The 19,226-nt window shown below is 51.1% G+C and overlaps 1 protein-coding gene and 1 pseudogene across 6 annotated transcripts; both read left to right on the top strand.

The window, feature by feature from the left end:
• Nucleotides 1-1,885: 1,885 nt before the first annotated feature.
• On the top strand, nucleotides 1,886-3,555 carry LOC137755232 (ribose-5-phosphate isomerase-like; annotated as a pseudogene).
• Nucleotides 3,556-12,148: 8,593 nt separating this feature from the next.
• ORMDL3 (ORMDL sphingolipid biosynthesis regulator 3) lies at nucleotides 12,149-19,226 on the top strand. 6 transcript variants are annotated; one of them, XM_068531423.1, is made up of 4 exons: nucleotides 12,149-12,298; nucleotides 17,038-17,232; nucleotides 17,950-18,101; nucleotides 18,526-19,226. In XM_068531423.1, the coding sequence occupies exons 2-4, from the start codon at nucleotides 17,059-17,061 to the stop codon at nucleotides 18,659-18,661; spliced, it is 462 nt and encodes a 153-aa protein (XP_068387524.1). In that variant the 5' UTR covers nucleotides 12,149-12,298; nucleotides 17,038-17,058; the 3' UTR covers nucleotides 18,662-19,226. The 6 variants fall into 6 exon arrangements, with proteins under 6 accessions (XP_068387524.1, XP_068387523.1, XP_068387526.1 ...); XM_068531422.1 differs by having other exon boundaries at nucleotides 17,033-17,232; XM_068531425.1 differs by lacking the exon at nucleotides 12,149-12,298 and adding an exon at nucleotides 13,616-13,733.

Raw genomic sequence — 19,226 nt, 5'->3', positions numbered from 1 at the left:
GCCCTGCCTCAGGCTCCCCTTCCAAGGCCTTGACATGCTATCCTCCATCCTTCCTCTCCCAGCCGGGGCTCAGACTCTGCCTCTTAGAACCTCTGCCCTCCGCCCAGAGCCTGGCTGAGCAGAAGGGTCCCTGCTTGGCAGGCCTGGGGGGAAGAACCGGGGTGGGCCCCCTCTCACATCCACTGTCTCCTGAACTCATCTCCCTTCAGCTCCACACCTCCCTTCTGCCCTCCTACCGTGCACCGTCTTCCATGGTGAACAAACTTTCCTCAGCCTTTTCCTTGGAAAACTTGTCTCTCTCTCTCCAGAGGACCTCATCTCCTGGCTCCTCGCAGGGTGCCCGACCTCCTTGCCTGGCAGGGGGCACTGCGTTAGTTCTCTGCACTGTTGGTAGATGGCCCCTCAAGGAGTTGGAAGGGGTTCTTCAAGGTTTCTGAAGTCCAGTACGGTCATCTACAAGTTTTCACGCTGATTTTCTGTTCTGGATTGGAGCTGACTCAGATTCTCTTAGTTTGCTGGGGCCTTGAGCTCCTAAGTTGGTACTGTTAACTCTCCTCGGGCCCAGGAGCCAAGGAGGGCTTGTACGACTTATTCCCCAGGGCCTCTTGATCCCTACCATCATTTGCAGCCATGCCAACCCATCACACCACCCTTTCTTAATGTAAGGGAAGGGAACAGAAGACTGGGTGTCACAGAGATTTGCACAAAGGAGACTGAGGTCATACGCTGTGGAGACCTTTCTGAGAAGGAAAACCTTGCTGGATTTTGTAAGAGACTACGGGTGACCAGGATCGGACAACAGAAGGGAGGGCCCAGTGCAAAATGAAAATGTGGGAATCCTTTGTTCAAAACCGTTAGGAATTTCAAGACGGCAACAACAGCACATCGTAAAACCAGGTGCAGGGCCCTTCGGAATGCAGGGCGTGAGGCACAGGTCGCAGGCCCCTGAAGCTGGCCCTGTAGGTGACCTTTGAACGAGCAATTTCAGACGCGTGATGGAAGCCAGAATCAGAGGGTAGGATATTGGATGATGTTATCTCTGGGCATGTATTTACCACGGACTCATTCTGGTGACATCAACAGGGTCATTTCTCAGACTCCCATTTGTCCAAGGAATCAGATAAGACACAGCTTTTACACCTGGGCAGAAGTGAACATTTTGTCTGTGGTTGCTTGTTAGTTAGGCCAGGCACTCTGCCACTGAATACCTGGGAGTCCATTTCGGGATTGGGCCTGAATGCGGAAGAGGAAGCACATGGAAGCCTACCCCTCCCACTGCTCTCCCATCACACTGGGCAGGGGCTTTAACTAAGGCACAAGAGGTGAGTTATCTCCTTCTCCGACTAGGCCAGCTACCAGGAAAGAGTGGGACTGCGGTGTCCAGCACAGCAGCTGCTGGAGAAGTAGGAAGTCTGCTCACCTAGGAGGGTCCAGCTGGCTCATGGACGTGGTCCACTGAGGGTGGTTAAGTGCAGTGCTCAGTAGAGACGGGAGAACAGAGAGGAGGGAGGAACCACACTCAGGACGGTGCACAGTGCAGACTGGGGGTTGACAAGGTTGGAGCAGAAGTTCTTCCCTGCCATTCATTCATTCATTCATTCGTTCAGTGAGGGTTTCCTGTGAGCCCCATGTTATAAGTAGTACTGTGCCCAAGATTCAGCCCCTGTTCTGAGGGTCTCAGATGGCTGTGGTTAACCCAGTGGTTCACCCAGCCTGCACATTAGAATCACTTGGGGGAGCTTCTAGAATTAGTTATGCTTGGGTTTACCTGGACCAGTTTAGTTAAAATCTCTGTGGATGGGGTCTAGGCGCTGGTGTATTTTTAAAAGCTCCCCAGGTATTTCTAATGTGCAGCCTGAGTTAAGAACTGCCGGTCTAGACAAGTACTGGCGGCGGAGATGCTAACAGCATCTGCCTGGCCCCCTCCATCATGTCCAAGGCTGAGGAGGCCAAGAAGCTGGCGGGCCGCGCAGCGGTGGAGAACCACGTGAGGAATAACCAAGTGCTGGGAATTGGGAGTGGTTCTACAGTTGTCCACGCTGTGCAGAGAATAGCTGAAAGAGTGAAACAAGAGAATCTGAACCCCGTCTGTATTCCCACTTCCTTCCAGGCCCGTCAGTTCATCCTGCAGTATGGCTGAACTCTCGGTGACCTGGACCGACACCCAGAGACTGACCTCACCATCGATGGTGCTGATGAGGTAGATGTTGATCTCAATCTCATCGAGGGCAGTAGAGGCTGCCTGACCCAGGAGAAAATTGTGGCTGGCAATGCCAGTTGCTTCATCGTGATCAGCGATTTCAGGAAAGAGTCAAAGAACCTCGGGGACTCAGTGGCACAAGGGGAACCCCCATCAAGGTCATCCCGATGGCCAATGTCCCAGTGAGCCGAGCTGTGACCCAGAAGTTTGGGGGCGTGATTGAACTTCGAATGTCCATCAACAAGGCAGATCCCTTGGTGATGGATAACAGTGGGTCCCCTACATACGGATGAGTTCCGTTCGGAGAACGCATTCACATGTCCAATGTGTTCATAAGTCCAACAAAGTTAGCCTAGGTACCAATGAACACAATCGGCTGTATAGTACTGTGCTCTAATAGGTTTATAATACTTTCATACAAATAATACATAAAAAACAAACACAAAAAATAAAGAAGACATTTTTAATCTTACAGTACAGTACCTTGAAAAGTACAGTAGTACAGCACAACAGCTGGCATACAGGGGCTGCATCGGGTGAACAGGCAAGAAGAGATACTGACTGGAGGAGGGAGAGGAGGTGGGAGGTGGTAGAGCTGAAGGATCGTCAGAAGTAGGAGACGGAGGGCAAGGTGAAATTTCACTCATGCCTGATGTCGATGGCACAGGTTCTGGTTCCTTGCTGGATTCAATTCCATCTGCCCTCTTGAAAAAATGATCCAGTGATGTCTGGGTAGTAGCTCTTTTTTTCTCATCATAGATGACATGGTAGCACTAGATTGCATCCTGAACGGCAGCTGCAACCTTCGTGAACCTTTCTACGTTCAGGTCCTGTGCTTCAAAAACTAACAGTGCCTCTTCAAATAAAGAAAATCCCCTTGCCGTTTCTTGCATCCTGAATCTCTTCGGTTCTTTAGTTACTTCTTCCTCTTGTCTCTCTTTGTCCTTCCTCTGGGCCTCCAATTCCACCAGGTCTTCATTAGTAAGCTCCTCATGTTGCACAGCAACAGTACTGTACAGTAAAGTACACAAAAGCACAACAACTTGCAGAGGATGCACGCGTGTGACAATGTACGTACGCCAGACACATGAACTAACTTGCGTGATTGGACATGTGAACGCCCGTTTGCGTCTTTGAAAGTTCGCAACTTGAAGGTTCGTACGTAGGGGACTTACTGTAATGGGAATTTTATCCTGGACTGGAAGTTTGACGGGGTCCACATATGGAGTGACGTGAACACAGCTATCAAAATGATCCCAGGTGTGGTGGACACGGGCCTGTTCATCAGCATGGCGGAGAGAGTCTACTTCGGGATGCAGGACGGCTCGGTGAACATGAGGGAGAAGCCTTTCTAAACTGGCCCTGCAGGAGCGGAATGTGTTCCCCTCACGTCCCCAGCCCACCGCCGAGGCGGACATGCCTCTCCAGGAGCCTTTGCCTTAATGTATCTGTGCCAGGTGGACACCTGGCAGGGTGGGGGGTTGAGGGTTAAATCCTGTCCTCTGAATTATTGTTATTAAATGTCTTTTTAAAAAGAGAAATACAAACATATATATTTTTGCTGTTAAAAGTACTCAGTTTTTTTTATAAAGTAGAATTTGATTTCATGTTGTATATGAACCATATACCAAAAGAAAGGAGGACTGTCTTTTAAACTTTTAACTTGAGGCTGCTGGTTAAGCTTCTGAATGTTGGGTTTGCTGAGAGATGTGAATCAAACTTTTCTTTAAACTGGTGAAATGAAGGGCGCAGCCAGCAGTGATTCCCTGATGCCTTACTGGAAACATTGGAGTTCGTTTACTTTTCTGCCACACTGTTTTGTTTTCAGTTTTTGTTGCGATTACGCACAACATGTAGTTACATGTTTTAAGATGTGAATTACAAAAGTCTGGTGAGTGTAGTGGTGTGGCACGCGTGACGCAGAGTGTGTAAACTATTGAGGGAAAATGTGGGAGCTCTTTTGCTGAGTGGAGGGGGTTCGTTCAGACCCCTCTTGTTGGAAGTCATTGGCCAGAAATACTTGCCAATGCTGCCAACCTACTGCTGTGAGCAACCTTTCAAAGACTGTGTTTTTGTTGTTAATATTTTTTTCGTTCCCTTATTACTCAGCCATAAAAAGGAACGAAGTTGGGTCATTTGTAGTGATGTGGATGAATCTAGAGTCTGTCATACAGAGTGCGGTAAGTCAGAAAGAGAAAAACAAATATCATATATTAATGCATATATATGGATTCTAGAAAAATGGTACCGATGAACCTATTTGCAGGGCAGGAAAAGAGATGCAGATGAGGCGAACTGAGACGAACTGAGTAGCATTGACATGTATACACTACCATGTGTAAAACAGATAGCTAGTGGGAAGCTGCTGTATAGCACAGGGAGCTCAGCTCGATGTTCTGTGATGACCTAGAGGTGTGGGATGGGAGGAGGGAGGTCCAAGAGGGAGGGGATATATATATATATATATATATATATATATATATATATATATAGCTGATTCATTTTGTTCTACAGCAGAAACTAACACAACATTGTAAAGCAATTACACTCCAATAAAAAAATAAAATAAAATATTTTTTTCGTTCCTTTATTGTTAGTTGCATGGCATCAGAAGTTGTTACCTCTTTATGTCGTTTGAGGGCTGAAATAAAACAGGATGGTGCCATTTTGAAAGAAAAAAAAAAAAAAGAACCGCCAGTCTAGAGGGAGACATGGACGTGTGGACACATGTCTGCACAGTGCCTTTAATGTGATGTCTGCCAGAACCAATGTGTGAAGCCCAGAGCTGTGAAGCCCAGAGAGAGGTTAAGTCACTGTGGCAGAATCTGCTGGTGTTGTCGGGGTGGGGGTGGGGGGGTGACATTTTTACCTCTACTCAATTAGGGCTTTTCAGGTGGGCCTGGGAATTAAAGAACCATAAAACAGATTAACAGTAGAAAAGCGTACACATTTATATGTCTTGGAGGGGGAGGGATAAATTGGGAATTTGGGATTAACGGATACACACTACTATACACAAAAAAGATAAGCAACAAGGTCCTACTGTAAAGAGTACGTGTGTGTGTGTAACTGATTCACTTTGCTGTGCACCTGACACATTGTAAATCAACTTGACTTCAATGGGACTTCCCTGGCGGTCCAGTGGTTAGGACTCCGCGTTTCCACTGCACGGGGCCCGGGTTCCATCCCTGGTGGGGGAACTAAGATCCTGCAAGGTGTGTGGCGCGGCCAAAAAAAAAAAAAAAAAATCAACTATACTTCAATGAAAAAAAATTTTTTTTTTAAATTTATATAAATGACACGGGAGCCCTCATAAGGAAATGAAGACCTAGGGAAGTGGTAAAACATTAATACTTTTATACTAGGTTGAATAAAGAGCAGTGATTGTAGTGAAGTGACTAAAATATACGGGGAGCTTAAAGGAAGGGAAAAACTATTTTAACAAGGCCTGTTTGTACAGAATTCTCTTGGCTTTGATTCTCCATTGAAGAATGTTTCTTTTCTCCCCATACAGGGAGGGCATCTTTCACATGGGGGTTTGGTCTCCTGTTTTCTGGAAGAAAAGGGGAGACTAGAATGCTCTTCTTGCATCGGCTCAAAATAATCCTTAAGCCCAAGTGGCATATTTTGAAGTGGTGTATTTTTTTTTATAAATTTATTTTATTTTTGGCTGCGTTGGGTCTTTGTTGCTGCGCGCGGGCTTCTCACTGCGGTGGCTTCTCTTGTTGCGGAGCACGGGCTCTAGGTGCATAGGCTTCAGTAGTTGTAGCGCACGGGTTTAGTTGCTCCGCGGGGTGTGGGATCTTCCCCGACCAGGGCTCAAACACGTGTCCCCTGCATTGGCAGCCGGCTTCTTAACCACTGCGCCTCCAGGGAAGCCTCTGGGGTGGTGTATTCTGCCACCCTTCAGTATCCATTCCTAAGCTCCTTCCTTGATAACACACACTGTTCTGGGAGTAGCAATGTGCTCCGTCCCTCATGACAGAGCTGATTGGTCCTCTCAGTTTGTCAGAAATCTCGTCCACTTTCCCAGTCACCTTGGCAGCTGGGCGTGGTCCACTGTGATCAATGACGTCTAAACAGAAGTCTGCTAAAGGGGTTTCTAGGACAGTCTTTGATTTGCTCATAAAAGAGGATGGTTTGGGCCCTCCCCTTCTCCGTACAGCTTTCTTCAGGCTTTGAACATGAAGGGTCAACTACAGTCTTTTGTGACCTTGAGGCAGCAAAGCCGAAAGGAAAGGTGAAGAGTATCACTGAGACATTGGCCTGGGTATTGCTGAGCCGCTCAACCGACACAGGCAACCGCCTACCTCTGGACTCACTATGTGAGAAAAATAATCTCCTGCTTCATTCAGTGCTTCTCAACTTGGCTGCACATTCGAATATGGGAGGTTTTGAAAATTACGGATGCCTGGGTCCACCTCAGAGATTCTGATTACATTGATCTGGCATGTGTACAGTGATGGGACTTTTTAAAGATCCTTAAGAGATTCTGATGGCAACCTAGGGTCACAAAAATTCCTTGGCTTGGGTTTTCTGTTGCTTTTAACTGAGAGCATTCCTACCTGATACACTAACTTTTCCACGATATTAGGGAAGGCTTTACCAAGGAGTAGCATTTGAGCTGGGTCTTTAAGGCTCAGTTCATCAGGTGAAGCAGCAGAGTATGTGCAGGGTCAAGGGAGCATGAGAAGGCTTGGCTTCTCCTAGACAGTAGAGCAGAAGGGGTGGTGTCAAAGGCTGCAGTTAAAGTGGAAAGGGACCAGATCCCTGTGGTCTTATACACCATGTAAGATTTAGGACTTGGTTCCATGGCTGATGGATTGAAGGTTATTTACTTATTTATTTATTTACTTTTGGCTGCATTGGGTCTTTGTTGCTGCATGCAGGTTTCTCACTGCAGTGGCTTCTCCTGTTGTGGAGCATGGGCTCTGCACCACGAGGGAAGCCCGATTGAAGGGTTTTTTAATTACCTTTGATATTTGGATCATGTTGCTGGCTGTGTGGGGGATGTATTGGTGGAAGAGAGACCAGTTACTACAACAGTCCAGGTGGGAGGTGATGAGGGCCTGGTGGACGCCAGAGCATGGGACTGAAGGAGCTATGCCTGGAGGAGCCCAAGATCATCAGACATTTGTGCCACTGGGCACATCCCTTCCCAATTCCCTTGGGCCTTCGATTCTCTGGACCTCATGGTCTCTGAGATCCCTGCCAGCCTGATGTTCAATGTGTCTATGATGGTGGGGCAGGGAAGAGGCTGAGGCATGTCACCTGGCTCCCAAGTTCAGGGTCCCAGAAAGTAGGTCCTTCAGGCCCCGACCCTGGGCGGACTGAGTCACAACTCCTTCCTCCAAGGGGAGTAACTCCATGCCCCATCATGGGATCTACCATCCCAGATCCAGCATGGGTAGAGGGGGATCGAAAGGAAAGCAGGAGGGCTGGCTACTTTACCCATCATGTCAGCCAGGGACGCATCTAACGCCAGTCTCCTAGGCAGTGTGGGCTGGAGGGGCAGCAAAGGCCTCTGCCATGCCTGTTCCTTGCGGAAACTGACAAGGGTGTATACACCTCCTGCTCCCATCCTCCGATGTACTCTCTCATTTGTTCAACACACACCTCCTGGGCTCCTTAGGCATTGGGGATGCAGAGAGAAGTAGAACAGCCCCCAGACAACGGTGAAGATGGATGTGTGCACAAACACAGCCCCCTGATAGCCTAGGGGTGGGCTCTAGTTGAGGTGTTTGCAGGCGTCAGAGGAGCCTAGAGGAGAAGCAGTGGATTCTGTTTGGACAGTTGGGGAAACCTTCACAGAGAAGGTGACAGGTGAGGGGTGACCTTGCGGGACAAGTAGGAGTCTACCAGATGGACAAAGGCATTGTAGGCTGAGACAAGAGCAAGAAAGAGTAAGGTGTGTTCTGAGAATGGTTAGGGGCTTGGTGTGACTGTAGTTTGGGATGTATGGGTCTATTACCTCCCTCAGCTAACGTTTACTGAGGACCCAGTATATGCAGGAAATGCAAATATGAGTAAGAAATATGAAGCAAGCAGCCTCCAGGGGAAGCGGATGTGTAACAGATAACTTAAATACAGCACCCTCAGTGTAGGAGAGAAGTCTTTACAAGGCACCTGTGGAAACATGAGGGACACATGGATGGAGGAGTGTTTGTGTCCAGGATTGACTTTTGGGAGAAATGCCACTTCCTAGTTGTGTGACCCTCGGCAAAATATTTAAACTCACTGTACGGCAGTTTCCTCGTTTGTAAAGTGGAGATAATAAAAATACCTACTTTGCAGGGCCGTTTTAAAGATTAAGAGAGCTTATGTATGTAAAAGCCTTTGCCCAGTGCCTGGAACACAGCAAACGCTGATAATGTTGGCTGTGATTGCCACTGAAGGAGGAGCTGTGTTAGGAGGAGAAGGAGGAAGCTGATCTGGGGCAGTGACCGCCCAGGATTTCTAAAGAGGTGGGGCCTGCTAGGGGTAGAAATGCGACTGGAAGCATGTGAGGGGAGCTTTTCTTGAAGCTTCTGGTTTTATATCCATTGCCCTTTTGATCTGTAATATTTACAGTTTTCTAAACTGTTTTTTTAAAAAAATTTAATTTAATTAATTAATTTATTTTTTGGCTGTGTTGGGTCTTCGTTTCTGTGCGAGGGCTTTCTCTAGCTGTGGCGAGCGGGGGCCCCTCTTCATTGCGGTGCGCGGGCCTCTCACTATCGCGGCCTCTCTTGTTGCGCGGAGCACAGGCTCCAGACGCGCAGGCTCAGTAGTTGTGGCTCACGGGCCCAGTTGCTCCGCGGCATGTGGGATCTTCCCAGACCAGGGCTCGAACCCGTGTGCCCTGCATCGGCAGGCGGATTCTTAACCACTGCGCCACCAGGGAAGCCCCCTTCTAAACTGTTTTTATTTCACGAGAGAAAATCTCAATTGTCTGTATCAGAGAATATGCAGATTGAGGAGTTCCTAAAGAACAGCCCGCTCTGGGTTCCCAGAGGGAGGTTCTGGTTCCCTGGCCTTGGCTCTGGCCCTGGAGGCCCTGGCAGGCATGGCTCTTTCCCTCTGCAGCACAAAATAGCTAACCACAGGGCCGGGCGAGGGGAGGAGAGCGGGGCGCCCACTGGCACCGCCGCCCGTCCCGGCACCTCCTCCTGCTTCTCATCAGCTTGGTGGCTGTCACTCAGTGCTCCGTCTGCTCAACATCACCGCCCCCTCCCTTCCGCTGCCACTACATGCCCAGGGTACCCCCACCCAAATGAAAACAACTGCCAATGAAATAAACAGCTCCTTGCTTCCTCGCGCTTGCTCTGGGTGTGACCTCAAAACCTCCCCTTCGGGAAGGAGGGAGGTGAGGTGGGGGGGAGCCGGAGGGTAGCAGGAATGAATTGGAGCGGAGTAGGAGGTGGTAAGAATGGAGGGGTGCCATTCATTCCCCCAGGGGTCAGAAGAAGGGGCTCTGTTTCTTGATGCCCCACCTCCTCACTTCCCACCACTACCATCACCCCAGGAATGTACTCCCAGTTTATGACCCTGCCCGTGTTTGCTATCTTGGCCCACACAGTGTATCTATGGCAAGCAGAGGCCACACCACCCTGCCAGATGGAAATACCCCAAGGCTGGGAACACGTCTACTTGAGCAGACTAAGGAGCTCCCAGAGGGCAGGGAGAGCCTGCAAAGGTGACTCACTCTGTTTTAAAAACACAAACAGTTTTCATAAAAAATTTAAAATGAATAATCTCACATTACACAAAGTTGGAAACTAGAGAATGAAAAAGATCACCCCCAACCCCTCCATCCTAACACAAGATCTGTTTTTATTTTATTGAATTTCCACAGCCTAGTAAAGTAGATGCTCAAATATCACTCAAATGTGGAACGGATTAACAAAAGTTGATACATATATAGAGTACTCACTATGTGCCAGGAATTGTTCTAAATGCTTCACACTTAATGACCCATTTAATCTTCACAACAACATGAGGTGGGTATCACCATGATCATCAACATCCTTTATTTTTAGGAACTGCAGCACAGAGAGGTTCAGTGACTTGCCTAAGGTCACACAGCTGGTAACTACAGGAGATGGGAGTTGAACCCTGGCAGTCTGGGGCCAGGATCTTACCAGTGTTACTCTATTTTGACTCATCATAATCGTTAATGCATATGCAGGTTTATAAAAACTTATTATGGACAATTTCAAACACGAAAGAGCAGAGAAAATAATATAAGGAATCTCACGTTCCCATCCCCCAGTTTCAATAATTATCACCTCATGGCCCAACTTGTTTCTTTTATTCCCTTCCTCCATCCGCAGCCCAGATTATTTTGAAGCAAATCCAGTCATCATATCATTTCATCCGCACATATTTTAGTATTTATCTCCAAAAGATAAGGAGGTTATTTATTTATTTATTTTATTATTATTATTTTTTAATGTATTTATTTTATTTTTGACTGCATTGGGTCTTCGCTGCTCTGCACAGGCTCTCTCCAGTCGCGGTGAGCGGGCGCCGCTCTTTGTTGTGGTGCAGCAGGCTTCTCATCGCGGTGGCTTCCCTTGTTGCGGAGCACGGGCTCTAAGCACAGGGGCTTCAGTAGTGTGGCACGCGGGCTCAGTAGTTGTGGCTCACGGACTCAGTAGTTGTGGCTCACGGGCTTAGCTGCTCTGTGGCATGTGGGATCTTCCCGGACCAGGGCTCAAACCCGTGTCCCCTGCACTGGCAGGCGGACTCTTAACCACGGCGCCACCAGGGAAGCCCGAGGTTTTTTTTATTGAAAAAATTACCACAGCACCATATCATGCCTTAAAATGTATATTTCATTAAGATCATCAATTTGAATAGTTAGTATTCAAATTTCCTCAATAATTTAATAAAATATATATTTTTTAAAAAGTTGGTTTGCTTGAATGAGGACCCAGATAAGGCTTTTGGTTGACAGATTGCTTAATTTCTTTTAAGTGTAAGTCTCTCCCTTTCCTTTTTTTCTTCCAATTTGTTTGTTAATGAGGGAATTGTGTTTGTTTTGTTGACTGCACCCCTGGAGAATGCTCAGGCTATTTTTTTTTTTTTTTTTTTTTGGCCGTGCTGTGGGGCAGGGCTTGTGGGATCTTAGTTCCCTGACCAGGGATTGAACCCGGGCCCATGGCAGTGAGAGCCCCAAGTCCTAAACACTGGGCTGCCAGGGAACTCCCAGCTCATGCTATTTTGTATCCTGATCTTTTCATCTAAATTAGCAAACATTTTCCTATACTGTTTATTATATGGCTTCCTACTATGCCACCCAATGGATATAGTACAATAATTTTTTTCTTGGGCATTTGGGTTGCTTTCAGTTTTCCATTGTTATAACTAATGCTGGAATAAAGATCTTCACACGTAGTGCATGGTACGTACTTCCTTAGAATATGCTACCAGAAATGGAGTCATGGCTCTGAGGCCTGAACAATTGTTCAGCCTCTTGGCACAGATCACCAAGTGTTTGTCCAAGGGGTTATGCATCCCCAGCACCACACAAGAGTGCTGTCACTCATTCTAAGTACTTAGGCCTATTCAAGGCTGAAGGATGTTTGGTGAAGACATGGTAATTATGAGGGCAGAGAGCTAGAGGAGAAAGATGACGACCCAGACTCAGGCTAAATTAAGCAGAAAGCGAGCCACAATTTACCACAAACCTAGAGTGAGTCAGTACTCTGTTCATTCCCGTTGTGAAAAAAAAAAACCCCAACAAAACAAACCCTTGATAACAGGAGCTATTAATAGGGCATGGCATGTCCAATAATCTTTCTGTTAAGACTATGCATTAGTCAGACCCTTATTTGAGACGTGGATCCAGTCTGGGTCACTGAACTTCACAGAGAGTGAGGAAACTGGCAAAGATCAGAGAGCTTGATCAACTTCGGGGAAGACGGAAGAATCCCAGAGAAAAGTCGAAGGAGACAAGTAGGCTCACTTTGGGAAAAATAAGAGACTTTTTTTTTGCCTCAATACCGGGAAGGCTTCTAAGGAAAGGACAACACTCAGTTTTTGCTTATTTCTTCACAAGGCTGACTGTAAGGAAAGGGGCCTCTTCCAACCAGCAGGAACTTCTGTAAGACACAGGTAAAAAGTTTTCAGACTCTGGGGTGACTATTTAGGTCTTGGGCTGAGTGCTCTTGGGCTACTGGCCCTGGAAATATTCGAGAAGCTGCCTGTTCTCCTGCGATGAGTGGTTCAGATATCCACCTGCTTGGTGCCCACTAGGTGCCTCTGGGGGCCCCACTCCTGCTTTGTGACAGCTGTTCCCTGGCAGCCCCCTGGGGAGGGTGGGTGAGGTCACAGAGGAGTGCTCCCCAAGTTCCCTGGGCCAGCATTCTCCTTTTTGTCTCCTCACCTTCAGTGTGTGTTTACAGCCAGTCAGATTGGCGTGTCATGACATCACCTGATCCTGCTACTCCAGCCCTGTTGTGCATAGAGTGGACTTAGAAGCTGGGTCGGGGGAGTGGAAACTCCTCAAACAAGGCACTCTTGGTGACATGGAGAGTGGGAGTGACCCAGGAGACCTCAAGAGCCATTTAGTTCAACCTCCTACAGCAATAGCTTCCTACCACACAACAGTTGCTATACATACATTCTTTTGAATTCCCACAACCTCGGAGGTAGGTTTTCACAGGTATGGAATTGGAGATTAAGACAAGTTATTTGCCCAGGGTGACACTGCTGGTGAAACAGTGCCTGCTAAGTCTACCTGACAGGAAAATCTGTGCCCTTGCCTTTACAGCATGGAGAGGTGAAAAGTGCAGATCCGACAGCCTCCCACCCAAAGCCAAACAGCTGACCTGTGGCTGGGACTCAGGGTCTTGGCTATTCATCAGGTCGTCTTCCCAAGTCCTCTTCCAACTTCTAATGTGGGGAGGCCGAGGATATGACCTGGCCCAGGCCAGCCTTGGTCAGGTGTAACTGAGGAGCACACAGGCTGTGGACTGAGTTCTCTGCCCTCCAGACTCTCATCCTAACCAACGTTGTGAAAAACCCGCTTCCAGGAGGGTCCAGCACCGGCTGAGCCAGTCGGTTTCTGGAGGGCCAGGGCAGAGACAGCGAGGTGTAGATGAAAAACTCTGACTTGAGGTCAGAATTTCTGGGGGGGACCCAGCGGGGGGTTGTGGCAAGTTACTTAAAACTCCAAGTTTCCTCGCCAGCAAAACCGGGCAAGAGTAAACCCCACATGCAGCGCGCAGACGCCGAAACAGGCATTGCTATGCGCCAAAGCGATACCATCTGATCTTTGTTTCTCATGCTATTGAAAGCTGCGTGCGGCCCCAGCGAGGCCTGGGCTGGAGCAGGGTTTTAAAAAAAAAAAACAAAAAACACTACAACTCCCAGGAGGCGGCGGGCGGGCCGGCGCTGGGCGGTGACGTAATGGGGGCCGGTGCGGGGCGCTGATTCGGCCGGAGCTGCCAGCGGGGTGGCTGCCGCCGCGGCTTATTACAGCTGCTGGAGCAGCAGCGGCCCTCGCCCCCGGGCAACCCTCCCGGGTCTCGAGCTGCGGCCCCGCACGGTGAGCTCGGACGGGCGGCCTCGAAGTGGCCAAACCGGGAGCCTCCTGGGGCTAGAGGCGGGACGGGAAAGGAGGTAGGGGCTGCTGGGGAGGCGCCCGTGGCTGGAGGGGACCGGGACAGGGTGAGCGGACGTGGAGGGGGTGCATCAGCCGAGGCGGGGGGGGGGGGGGGGGGGCGGGGCGTGCATCAGTCGAAGGGATGCCCAAAGGGGAAAGTGCGGGCGGGAGGCCCGGGATGGGGCGTAGAGGAGGAGTGCTCTGTCTGGGGGTGGGGGGCGGGGAGAGGCTGGGCTTCGGGGATAAAGGTTTGTTCGCTTCCAGGGCTGGGTGAACGCGTGGGGGTGGGGGTGGGGCTCCGGACCGGGCCAGGCTCTGAGTGCGAGGTCCCAGGCTGGGGAACGGAACGGAGGCCCCCCACTTCGGCTTGAAGTCCCACTCAGAACACCCCAACAATAGTGAGAACTCCGCCTCCTCGCTTCACCCTCTCCCCGTGCTAGTGTGGGTTCCCTCCTGTACTCGCCGTTTTTCCATTCCCACCGCTACCCCGAGTCCGGGCGGCAGAGCCGGAGCTGCGAGGTGAACGACTGTGGCCCTGCGGGTTGCGGGGTGGGCGGAATGAAAATGGCACTGTGGCGTGCTGCCAGGGACTCCCCGTTGGGGTCCAGGTTGCGGGCTCGGATGCTTTGTGCTCCTCAACCCAGAAGGCGAAAGATTTGCTGCCCTTACTTGGGGGAGAGATTAGGAAGCGCTCACCTGGCTGCTGGCACTGTGGCCTCGGCTTAGGTGTCTGACAGACCCGCTAGGCAGAGATATTTGTATACGGAGCCAGAGGGGAAGGGAGGGAAGGAGTAGGAAAGAGTTACCAGCAAGAAAGTAGTTAACAGAACAAAGCTGCTGCAGGCTCTGGTTTGAGGCAGGTTGTGAAACCACATCAGGGACTGACACAGGCAGCCACCTGCCAGCTGCCAGCTGTGGCAGCAGAACTTTTCAGGCTCCGCTGCTGTGCGCCTACTCTATCTCCAACAGCTTCTTCTCTCCATTTCTCCCCTTCTGGGCCAGGGGCAGTTGGTTATTTCACTAGCAGAGGTGATAGGTACCCTTAGTCACACAAAAGGTCAAGAGTGCGTCTTGCTGCCAGTCTTTTTCTTAGTTTATTGACCTCTTCTGTTTTTTTCTTTTTGGGGGGTGGGGCCTCTTTTGGGGGAGGCGGGCTCCTGAGATGTTTTGCTCTCAGGGCACTTAGTGTTCAGGTTGCAGGAAGAAGCTTCCCAGGGCGTCATTTAAGTCATAGGTTTGGGCCCCTCCTAGACTCATCAGGCTTCGTTGGATGCCCTGATACAGCCAGAAAGGAGTTTAGGATGATCTGGAACTCAGCAAGGCTCTTAGCACTCCTGGACAAAACACTAGGGAGGGCTAGAGGTCTAGCTACTCCTACACCCTTGTAGGTCTAGGTTAGGGAGAAGTGGGGAGGGGCAGCAGTTTCTGGTCGACTTGGGGAATTCTTTCTCTCTCCTTCGTCAGTAATGAAGTCCTTCAGAGCCCTCACTTCCTAGCCAGTCTCCCTGACCCGCCTGTCCACCAGGTGGAGGCTTTTGTGCAGTAGGTGTCCCAGGAGCTCTGTTAGGGCAACTGAAGCCCTAAGGCCCTGGGAAGGTAAACAACTGAGTCACTCTTGGTTTTCTAATTTCCTTGGGTTTCTCTTAGGCCCAGTGATCCAGCCTAATGGGTTGAGCTGGTGGGCCCCAGGAGCATCGCTACTTTTGGATGCACCCTGGGCCATCTCATGTGTGTTTGTATGTTGGGAAAGTGTGTTGTGGGTCACATTTCCCCTGAGGTCTTTAAGCTTGGAGCCATCTGAAAGGAGGAAACTTGTTCCCATTATCCTGGAAGTAGGGAACTGATTCTTGAGAATCGGCTCCTATGCAGACTCTGTGATCCTAGCCAGAGATAGAGGGCAGCTGATTCTGAGGGGGTTTGTTGCAGCAGGGTGTGGGAGGTGACCTTCTGGGCACTTCCAGGATGCCCTCATCTGGGACCCCTTTCTGTATCCCTAGGAAAGATGGGGCTGTTATCATGGTGATGACCTTAGGGTCTTTATCAGGAGAACCAGTACAAAGGTGTCATCTGTCCCCACCTCCTGCTGGTCACAGGGCCCTCAGGGATCTGGGGACAGCTGAGCTCTGGACACGGGGCTGCTCGTTCCCCTCCTTACCTGCATCCAGGAATGCAGCTGGGCTGCATTGTTTCATGGGCATCAAGGGCAGCCCTCCTGGTTCCTCCTGCTGCAGGGCTTCTGCCCTTAGAGCTGGGCAGGGGAAGGCATGGTGCTAACTTACACCTGGAAACAGGTGCTGGGAAAGGAGGCCCAGGTGAGGATGGGTGGGCAGAGAGAAAAGGGGGGGGGGGCAGGAGAGAGGCCACAGGTGTGGTTTTGTATCCCTGGGAGAGGTATGTTGATGTGGGCTCCAGCCACCCGTGGGAGCTGTAGATGTTGGCTATGTTCTCTATCCTTGCCTCTCCTCTGGTGGGGAAAAGGGCCCTGGTAGTTTGGCAGCAAAATGGGTGGCATCACGAGGGTTAGCCTGAGTGGCTGCCAAATGGATAAAACATCTGGATGGGTTGTTTTGTGTCACCAAGAAGGCAGCTTCCAGGTCTGGGCAAAGTTTGTCTCTAGTCTGTTTTCTCTTTTCTTCCCTTTCCCTCTCTTTCTACCCTGCCAGTCAGACCCAGGATTGGAGAATTAGGGGAGATGGGTAGAAGCAATGACCCCCAAATATTTTATCCACTACTGACTGTTCTCATCTCCTTTTATTCCTTCTAACAGGAGGGCGGGGGGCTCAGGGGTGAAGATGTCTTATATCAGACCCTCAGCAAGACGGAGTCCAGCAGGGGTTATGCTGAGTGATTCTTAGGGCACAGGCCTCTTCTCCCCTTCCCTGGGCTTCGTGGGAAGAGGGCCCTCTGGAGGGTGAGATTGCGGGATGGGCAGTGGTTTCTTTACTCTGGGGCTCGATGCCTCTTGGTGACCTATCCACCCAGGCAGTCCCAGTGCCTGGAAGGGCACCGTCCTGATTGGACTGTGTGCGGAGCAGCCTGGTGTTTATCCCAACCCAGCAGTGAGAAGTGAACAGAGTTAAGTCTACATGGACTTTCTCTGGCCTCCTCGCTTGAGAATCAAAACGGTAGACCTGCTTGGAGCTCTTGGGGGAGAGCAGAGCCTCCTTCCCTGCAGGATGTGGCGGGTGGGAGCGGACAGGGAAAGTGGTGTGGCCTGTCTCACCTGTGCTGCTTGTTTGCAGAACAGTGGCAGGAGAGGGGCAGCAGGATGAACGTGGGAACGGCACACAGCGAGGTGAACCCCAACACGCGGGTGATGAACAGCCGCGGCATCTGGCTGTCCTACGTGCTGGCCATCGGGCTTCTCCACGTCGTGCTGCTCAGCATCCCCTTCGTGAGCGTCCCCGTCGTCTGGACCCTCACCAACCTCATCCACAACATGGTGAGGGCCTGTTGCTGCCTGTCTTTGGCGGGGCTGAGGAGTGTGGGAGCCCGCCAGACGTGGGCCAGATGTCAGGGTGACGTGCTGACGGCACCTGTCACCAGAGCCCAGACCCCACCCCCTTCTTTCTGCCCCACTCCTCTTTATTGGAATAAAATCTGCAGATATGTCCACACCTCTAGGATGGGGTGACTTGTGGACCTGGAAGATGGGCCATGGAGAGCTGAACTAAGGGCCCTAAAGAGTCCAGAGGACCCAGGTCCTAGCCTGGGGCAGAAATGCCTCTTTCCCTAGTTAGGATCTCAGAGCATCTTTCCCTCTTGCCCCTCTCTGCTCCCTCACTACCTGCTTGCTCCCTGGTATTCTTGTGGTGGGCAAGCAGGGGCCTCATTCCTTCCCATCTGCTTGCCCCCTGCCAGCTGGCAGGCACAGGGAGCCTAGCCCTGGGCTGAAGGGATGGCGTCTCCATGCTGGTTCTGTGGCTGACACCTCCCCCCGGGAGTTCTCCTCATGCCAGGCCTGCCCTCTCACCCAGTGGGTCCCCTTATTCTCTGGCCAGGCTCCCGGCTCCTCCTGCCTGACCTCCAGCCCACATCCCCCCTGCCCAGCAGAGGGGGCTCCAGATCACCAGGAGCCCACGTCTGTGACTGGGGCGGAGGAGCTGAGCTGGAGGGCCTTTGGCCTTTTGCGTCCTCTAACAAAGGCCCCTCCCTCCAGGGCATGTACATCTTCCTGCACACGGTGAAGGGGACCCCCTTTGAGACCCCGGACCAGGGCAAGGCGAGGCTGCTCACCCACTGGGAGCAAATGGACTATGGAGTCCAGTTCACGGCATCTCGGAAATTCCTGACCATCACACCCATCGTGCTGTGAGTGCCTTTGGGAGAGGGGGACGCCAGCAGGAAGGCCAAGGCCTGGGGGACCCTGGGGCCCTGCGAGGCTTAAACCCCTCACCAGCTGTGGCTCTTGGCGTAGGAATGAGCAAAGGAAGGAAAGTTGGGGTGTTCCTGGGTCTTATGCTGGGCTCAGGTTGTGCCTCCCTGGTCCTATCTTTCCTCGGTTGGGGCTTTCTTCCTGCCAGTGAGTTTGGCCCATGGGCTTGGGGTAGAGCAAGGGGACCGGGTCAGCAGGGGCTTCTTTAGCTGCGTGGATCTTGCCACCCTACTTCTGTTCCGGGGGGGGTCTTTCCCATAACTCCTCGGCTGTCAGCAATCTGCCTCCCCCGACCAGGGAGTGAAGGAGAAAGGGGTCTTCCAAACAGAGTCTTATACCTGCCCCCACCTTCCCCACCAGGTACTTCCTCACCAGCTTCTACACCAAGTACGACCAGATGCATTTCATCCTCAACACCGTGTCCCTGATGAGCGTGCTCATCCCCAAGCTGCCCCAGCTCCATGGAGTCCGGATTTTTGGAATCAATAAGTACTGAGGGTGCAGCCCCTTCCCCTGCCTGGGATGGCAGCGGAGGGGTAGAAGCCTGTGCTGTGATGTTGAAGACAGAAGGAGCCGCTGGGTACCGCCAGAGATGGGGGTTGCGCCTCTGGGCCCTAGTTTCCCCCTCACTTCCCGCAGTAGCAGACTTGAAGTAGTTTGGGGTGGGCCCCCCCTGGGGCTCTGACCCTTTCTGATTTTGTTGATCTTTTCCTTTCGCCTCATGGGGGTGCTCCTGGAATGGGCTGGGCTCCTGGGCTGAACACAGACCTGTGAGGTTGGGACGAGGGGCCAGGGAAGCCCCCTGCTCGCTTGCTCCTCCTGGGCCTGCTAAAGCACTTTAACCCCTGTGAGCAGGGCAGAGGGAACGGTACAGCTTCTAGTTTGTTTCACTTTAATTCTTCAAGTCTTTAGGATGACACTTAGTGTGTGCTTATATACACGAAAGCAGTTGTGTGACAGGGCCTCATCCCTCCGGGCAGAGAATTGTCTAATTCAAGTCAGACGGCTCCCGTACAGCGCCCCCCGGGGTACTAGGTGCGGGTGGGGAGGATAAGGAGATG

Source organism: Eschrichtius robustus, chromosome 20, assembly GCF_028021215.1.
Source record: "Eschrichtius robustus isolate mEscRob2 chromosome 20, mEscRob2.pri, whole genome shotgun sequence".
Classification (NCBI taxonomy): Eukaryota; Metazoa; Chordata; class Mammalia; order Artiodactyla; family Eschrichtiidae; genus Eschrichtius; species Eschrichtius robustus.
The sequence above is the reverse complement of the archived record's forward strand: the minus strand, read 5'-3'. Positions and strand labels throughout refer to the sequence as shown.